We start from the raw sequence: 8250 nt of genomic DNA, 5'->3' as shown, positions 1-8250 counted from the left end.
AAAAACATGGTGGTTTGTTTTTATTATTTCAAAGCAGTTCCTAAAGTGCAAATTGTAGCTTATTGAATTTTGATGTGTCCTTTAAAAAATGTATGTGCTTCTTTTATCTTAGATGGTCTTTGTTATCAGTAGGATATATACTTTATTCATTCATATTAGTTTTTAAAAAAGCTTTGAAGAGATCCAGAAAAGCTCACATTTTGTACACTTTTTCCCCTTCCAAAGGTTTTGAGAAGAGTAGTTTCCCCTGGCAGAGTGGTTTAAACCAGTTTTTTTCTACTCTGAACTTTGTATTGCATTGTAACGCAGTACTGATTACAACTCTTAATATGCCAAATCCTGTAGTACGTATCCCAGCAAGTCTTCTCCTAGAGACTCTCGTGGGCCCTAATGCCAGATATAGGATTTGGTTCTATAAATAGTCACAGCAGTTCAAATCATGAGTTTAAATAGTAAATATAAAACACTTCAGACGATATAAAGGCGTTAGATGTAGTAGTGCATGAATGCAAAACCATTCTAGTTGGAATATAGTAATGTAAAGAAGTTTGACTCAGCTAATCTGGTAATTCGAATAAAAACTTCGTATACAACACCGACCCCTCTCCAAGGGTACTGCCAGTTCAATAGACTTTCCCTTCATTCACTAACCATCAGCAGCATTTGAAATGAGCCTTTCCCATAGAGGCTTTTGTAGGGGACTCCCCAGCCAGTCCTCCCTGGTGAAGCTTTCTCTTGGTGTATGTACAATTTTTTGTACAATCTGACATCCTCCAAAGTCAAACATCTGTTCTTCTGAAATACATTGGGGCCAGAAGCATGGGTCATTCTTGAAGCGATGGGTCTAGAAAAGGAGATCATCTCCATCTCTCCTGTAGGGGTTGGCTTTTCCTCATCCTTCAGTTCAAACACTGCATCATACTAGAAAGAAATCTCATGCTGGGGCGGAGGGGGTAAAGAGAATATCTGTTCCTTTTAACTGTACTACCCCCACACTTCTTCTTAGGGTGAAAGAATTTGTTTATTTGGCAGATCCAAGACTACTTTATGCAAGCCACCCCACCAGTTAGTAATGAAAAACGCACAAAATTCTTTGTTCACAGCACTCTTAAAAGGTGTGATAACACCACCCAGCACGCATTGATACATTCTAGAGTCCTTCATGGCTGTTTCTTTGTTTTTCTTCTAACATTATGCATTGCCTTCTCTTGCAGTTATATGCAAATGTAAATAATATGAAGTTGTCTTCCCAAATCTTTCACTTTATGCTAAGGATGAAATTTCTTTTCTTCTGTAAATTACAAAATTAGATGTTGTGGCCCATCTTTCTTTTACTTCCTGATTTTTTTCACTGATAGTTGGAGTACACGATTTTTTAATTGTTGACTTTTTTCACATTAACCACAGTAACTAATTTTTTTTGAAATCCAAATATTTCTTTTAAAACAGATACTAATAAATAGGTATAGTTGTTTGCTGTTTATAGGTTTTACTTGGGTATTGTCAGACAGGTAAGACTGCATGATTCACTCCTGACTGCAATTTCACATCACCACACATTTGCCTTTCAGCTTCTCTTTCCTTTTCTGCTGCTTGCTTTTTTTGCCATCAATTTGTAAACTCACAGTCCTACGTTTCTCTAGGTTTAGCAATTCTTGGAATAACTCTTTCACGTTGTGGTTCAGCTTGGCAGAGGTCTCCATGAAGGCACATTTCCACTTCTTAGCCATGGCTTCTCCTTCACTGCTGTCCACCTCTCGATTTTGGTTCTCATCATTTTTGTTTCCCACCAGCATTATTGGAATGCTTTCTATGTCTCCTTTAATCTGACATATTTGTTCATAGATCGGTTTGAGCTCCTCCAAGGACTGTCGGCTGGTGATAGAGTAAACCAAAATGAAAGCATGTCCTTTAGAAATAGAAAGACGTTGCATGGCTGGAAATTGATGGCTCCCTGTAGTGTCAGTTATCTGCAAAGTGCATATGCTCTTATCACAGCTGATCACCTGCCGATAGGTGTCTTCGATGGTGGGGATGTAGCTCTCTCTGAAAGTGCCCTTCACAAATCTCAAGACCAAAGAGCTTTTGCCCACTCCTCCAGCTCCAAACACAACAACCCTGTAATCATTGCTTTGCTCAGGCATGTTTGTCGGTGTGTCGGTTGCTCAGCTAGATGGAAAAATCTAGGAAAGAAAATTGCAAAAACAACAAGACAGCCATTAATACAGGTACATGTGGAAAGTGTACTTTGTGGTGTCTTTCCCAATAAGAGAAATGAATGGGATGTAAGTGATGGCATACTAGTTGTTGTAATTTAAGAAGACTTGCAGTGGGTTACAGATTGATTTATTTCAGTAGTATTTAGGATTTGCAGTCCAGCCTGGAATGGTTACCAAAGACCACCTTCATCACTTCATGACTTATTTTAAATTAAAATTGTGAGTTTAAGTATTCTTCCTACTGGACTAATATCCCCAGAGATAAAAAACTGAATCTGGGAAATGGTATTCGAGCGAGGCCAAGGCCTGAACAAATTCTAGAAACTGAATTACTCTTCTGTGTCTAAAACAAGTCTCCTCAAATCATTGTTGAAACAAACCAGTATACACATGTATGACAGTCAGTTACTCTAAACATGCCATCTCTTCAGTAGTTGGGGAATTTATCTCCACTACAACTGGACAACACTCTTGAGTGACATCTGAGATGTATTTGTAGCTTATTCAGCAATAACACCAAGTATGCTTTGTTTCTAACTCTTTGGGAGCATGTGCCCACTTCAATGTGTTTTTCCACTTGCATTTCATGTCAAAGAGTACATTTTGGTAAATTGAGATTGTTCATGTTCAGTCTGCCTTTTCATTCTAACTTTTATTCCACAGCAGATGATATTTGACTCGAGACATACTACATTTATCAGAAAGGTTGTGCAGGCATGTCCCCAACATTTTTAAGTGGATTATATGGTCAGAGTTGGCAATTGCGTATGTCAAAGGTCACAAAACTCTGTGATCCCTGCATTCAGTTCCCCTTGAAAAAAACTGGCTGTACCAGAACCACAAATACTGTCATCATTATTAAATAACAAAAATGGTAATGCTTTCACAGGGTTGCAAACTGTAGTGTTATAGAATTCACAGAAAGAAGTGTGAAGATTAATTTGTCCTCTGATCAATAGCAACTCATTAGGTACACAGCATATACAAGTCTCTTTTTATATTTAATGAGATTTAAGCAAATAAACACTAAAAAATTGAATCCTAAATGCTGAAGAGATTTTAGTATATTGTTACTTTATGGACAAAAGCTAGATATATAAAAAGTACGTTTGGAACAAGCTGCAAAATTTGCTACACCTAAATTTGTTCTTAGAAAAATGAGCTGTTTTAATAAGGAACCTTGTCCAAGTGCCCTAACGGTGCCAGGAGATGGAATTTGTTTGTTGCAATGTAGCCTGGGTAGCAGCTAATCCAGAACAACCCAAAGGGATTTCTTACTGAATGAGGAAAGTCTTCAAGCTATTTTTTCACTACAGCAGAAGGAGTGATTGCATTGCGGGGCAGGATTTTAAGTTACCATTTACCTGTCTAGCACAGGGACAGTAGCAGTGATGCTGTAGAGGTATGGATGTGAATGGAGCCCCCATGACCTTATCCCGCTTGCCAGCCTGCAATGAATTTTGTGCTTCTGCATCTTTGATGCTATCGCTGCCTGTGCCAGTTAGATTAAAGCTATGGCTACCCTTGCTGCACTAATGTCTTCATTTTGCTGTTCAAGCATACCCTGATTTTGCTATCCTTCTTGTCCAGGGCAATCTATTCTGTCCTAATTCTAATGTCTGAGCAAGCTGTAAACATCTGTCTTTACATAATGTGTTGGACGAAGGAGTTGTACTTCCTCATCTGCCACACTGTAGGCAGAATAACCAGTGCAACTGGGCATGCTGATCCTGAGGCGAAGTGGAGAGCTGTCACAGCTCTGCCTACCCAGCCTGGCTTCAGGCAGAAGGCAGCTTCACCCCTTCCATCTCTCCTACGCTGCAGTCACTGTCACTCTCAGAGACCTGTTTAAATATAGAAAAGATTGATAAATAAGAGTGTTCATCCTGAGGCACTGAAGCAAAATTTTTTTCTCTTTCACAAAGGAATTCAAGGAATGGAAAGAAGAGTAGTCTCAGAAAACACTGGTGTATGTGCTTATATAAGAGAGAAAACACTCCGAGGAACAAGGAAAGCGGACGAGACACTCATGCTGATGAGAAAACAAACAAACCCAAAGTAACTAGCAAGAAGTAAGAACAGAGGAAGCTAGCAGGATGATGTTCCACTGGGAATAAACTTGTACCTAAAAACTGCAAACATGCAAATTCAGAACAGTCATAGAGCTTAGAGTCGTGGGTGACCTCAGAGAATGAGCTATCATAAGAATCATAGTTAATAATTTTTGTGAGCAAAAAGACAACAAAGAAAAACGTGTCTATGTCACCTCAGAAGCAGCTTAAGCTTTGCGCAATGAGATAATAATACACAGCCTAGGAACTATGGGATAATGAGAAAAAATGCACTGTGAACATTTTTACTATGAAAATCAGTGAAATACAGAATAAAGAAATAAAATTTTAAAAGCTAGCTTAGTATATTTCTGCTGTATTAAACTTCATGCTTTAAGCATACTCAGAAAATTCCAAGAAAACTGGTACATATGGCCACCCAAACGTTAGAATAAACTGAAATGTGGCACTTAATGGCATGAAGCATTACACATCTGAAAAGCTTCAAAGGGAACCTAAAAGGGCATGGTAACAGTCTTCAAATACGTAGTAAGTTGTTGCAAAGAGGGATAGTGTATATCTGTATTGGAAAAACATGGAATTAATGGGCTTACACTGTAGAAGAGATCCACATATAGACAATAGGAAAACTTTACAGTGGTAAGAAGAGCACACTGATTGCTTAGGGAGATTTTGCAGACTGCCTTTAGAAATGACCATAAAATCACAGGATAATTCAGGCTGGAAGGGACCTATGGAGGTCTCTGATCCAGCCTGCTGGTCAGAGATGCGTCAGCTGTGAGACCAGATAAAGTTGCTCTGTTCTGTCAGGGACCGAAAGCCTCCAACATTTCCCACAGCCTCTCTAGCCAACCTGCTCCACTGCTAAATTACCCTCAGTGTGCTTCCTCGCCTCCCCCCCACCCCCTTATATCTAGTCTGAACTACTTGTTTTTCAAGTCACGCCTGTTGTCTCTCCTCCTCCCACTGTCCACTGCTGTGAAGAGTCTGACTCCGTCTCCATGGTGGCTTTTCTGTAGGTTTTAGGGGGCTGTTGTCTGGTGCTTCCTAAACTGTACCTTCTCCAGGCTGACCCAACCCTGGTCCCTCAGCCTGCAGGGCTGGACAGTGCTGCAACCCTGGACACCTCAGTGCCTTCAGTGCCCTTATCGGAGGTTTACTGAGGTATTTCCTCCACCAAGGGTGCTAAAACCAGGGAAATTACATAGCTATGGTCTCATGAGTGCTGAGCGGAGGACAATGAGCACCTCCGTGGACCGACTGGCCATGCTCCTCTTCACGCAGCCCAGGACACAGTGAGCTTTTGTTGCAGCCAGGGCCACTGCTGGCCATGCTCAGATCGCTGCCCGCCATGGCCCCAGGGCCTTCTCCTCAGAGCTGTTTAGTCTGCCCACGTGCAGGTCTGTTAGTCCTAAAGATCCTCAGTTTTACCAAGATAAACCGTATGGATTATTTTACTTTCTGTCCTGCTCAGGAGCTGGGAGTAAAGAAAATGAAAACTTCATGCAAGGCTTTTTAATCACACCAGAGAAAGCCTTCCCTAAATAATTTTCACCATGTGGTTGTATTCTCTGTGTGGGTTTGGTCAGAGATTCTCCTGCAGTGAAAATTGTTCCCTGTGACTGTGGTGCACTTGCACCCAATTGTGCATTTGTTAATGCTTTTCATACTCCCTTACTAGTGTATTGATTTTTCTTTGTCTTAAAATACATTAACTAAAACACACAACAGGGCAAAATAAAGTACTACATTGTTTCATCAGCTTTCAATACTCTGGCCAATGTGGGTATGGAAAAATTAACTTGAAAGAAGTCTGACTTTTCAGATGTGCAGTATCCTCTCTGATTCATCCTTTGAGAACCCGTCTGTTCTATAATCTGCACATAGGAAATAGCAATTGCTTTTTACACTTTAGAACTGACTTATTCTGGAGTTTTTGTGTAATAAAGCCTCATATGCTACCTTTTCTACTTTCACAAACTACATCAGTGAAAATTTACTGTCATCCTCTGAAGTGTCAGGTTTAACAAAACTATCCTCACTTAAAAAGGCAAAGCAATTTTCATAAGCATGCAACAATACCCTTCATTTTTTAACTGTTTGGCTGAAAAGTTCAGCAAGTTAGTGAGCCTCCATATACCTCTGCTGACTGAGCTCTCTTTTCTGCAGGTGCTTTGCTCACACAAGGCTTGAGTTGCTGTAGGTCAGCGGCTGTGGGTGAGCTCAACAGGTTATTCACTGGGACAAAAGCCTGTCTCCAGTTCAAACTCAACTTTAAGCTGGTCTGCTGGACCCTAGCTGTTTCTGACATGCCAGGTAAAAGAATTGAAGAGTTGTTCTGACCGAAGGATACAGTTCAACAACTCAGTCATAAAATCAGTTACTTTGTTATGTAATGACAACAAAAATATGCATTTAAAAAAATTTAAACAAAGTCCTTCACATTAAAGATTATAAACTTCATAGTTCAAACTCTTAATGTTCTTCAGGTGTCTAATTATGTGTGGGTGTGTTAGCATTTACTAAATCTATGTCACTGATCCTGTATTTAGCCACTGGGTCTCCATAGTTATCTCCTATGTTTAATTGTTTTTTATGGTCTAACTTTTCTATCAACTGTATTTATGACTTGCCTCTTATGTTTGCATTTAAGCCATGAATAACATATGCAATAATGGGCAAAGTTATAGGGAGGCTGAAAAATAACTTCTGAAAATTTATTTACTTGAATGCTTCCCCTTAGAGTAACGTGAAATTGCAGTCTCACAGCTGGTGATCCCTTCCAGGCTGTACTTGAAAGTAGGTATAGAAAAAATTGCTCACTTTCCAGTCTTCCAGTCTTTCCACAGTTGGGTTTTGTTTTTTTTTTTTTCTGCAGAAGATTTTCATCATCATGTTTGCATTGTTAGACTTCCATGAAATGTCACAGTTTGCAAATTTTGTTGAAATTCTTTGGCTAGATGTTATCTTTTGGGGTAGCATTCGTTTTATAAAACCTGATACTGCCTTTGCTTTCTGGAGTCAGAGGCTTTGATTGTGTCTTAACTGATCCAGTTCTTGAGGTTTTATGATGTTCTACTGAGATGTCAGTCTGATACGCAATACAGCAATTGTCAGATGTTGTGTATTAATTTCCTGAAAACTCTTTTTCCTCAGATAAAATCTCATGTCAGTCACTTATTTTTATTTTCTTTAAGTCTGAGGAGATGTCTCTGTTTACATTGCCATTGTTATAGTGAAAATCCAATAAAATAAAAGCAATGCATTTTGTTCCGAAGCCTGCATCAATTTAAATTAGTAGTCCATCCAGTGATGACACCACTATGCAAAGATACAAAGTGCAAGGTGAAGAATAATACCAAATGTAGTTATAGATAAGATGGATTTCAGCATGATTGTAAGGTTAATGGCCATTTCACCATATCAAAGGTGAAAAAGGTACACACTATTTACATACAAGAGAGAAAGAGAGCTCTGTAAGTTTTTACTTGTTGTCCATTATGTATATAAACAGGCATTTCTGGGAGAGTATTGTCACCATATTTACCAATGAACATGGACTTGAAGAATGGGGATTTTCCTACTTCCAGTGTCTTCCCCTTTTACTGCCAGACTCAATTTTTCATTCTTGTTATTTCTTTTTCTTTGCTTGCTTTGCTTTGGTCTTTTCAAATCGGTGGGAATTTGGACATGTTTGAAGACAAAATGAGAACAGTTAAACCAGCTTTCTCTTGCAACATGAAGTTCTAGTCCATGTGGAAAGCACTTGTTTTATTCTCATGCTGAACAAAATGTTCTATGAAAGTCTGCTTCTTGATGATCAGCTAGTGTAAATCCTGACTTCTTCACTGCATAAATGCTGTAGCACTTCTGCTTTTTTTCTGGCTTTTATGCAGGTGTTGTTCTTGACTTCTTTGTTAATAGAGAAGAATATTTTCATACTGTTAATGTCTGTGTCA

At 39.2% G+C, this 8250-nt stretch overlaps 1 protein-coding gene across 1 annotated transcript; it reads right to left on the bottom strand.

Annotated features, from left to right (window-relative positions):
- Window positions 1-1544: 1544 nt before the first annotated feature.
- DIRAS2 (DIRAS family GTPase 2) lies at window positions 1545-2144 on the bottom strand (the record flags this gene model as incomplete). The annotated part of the gene is made up of 1 exon (XM_082497883.1): window positions 1545-2144. One exon carries the CDS (start codon window positions 2142-2144, stop codon window positions 1545-1547), a length of 600 nt encoding a protein of 199 aa, XP_082354009.1.
- Window positions 2145-8250: the final 6106 nt, after the last annotated feature.

Source organism: Vanellus vanellus (assembly GCF_965231255.1).
Source record: "Vanellus vanellus genome assembly, chromosome: Z".
NCBI classification, from domain to species: Eukaryota; Metazoa; Chordata; class Aves; order Charadriiformes; family Charadriidae; genus Vanellus; species Vanellus vanellus.
This window is presented reverse-complemented; position numbering and strand designations above follow the sequence as displayed.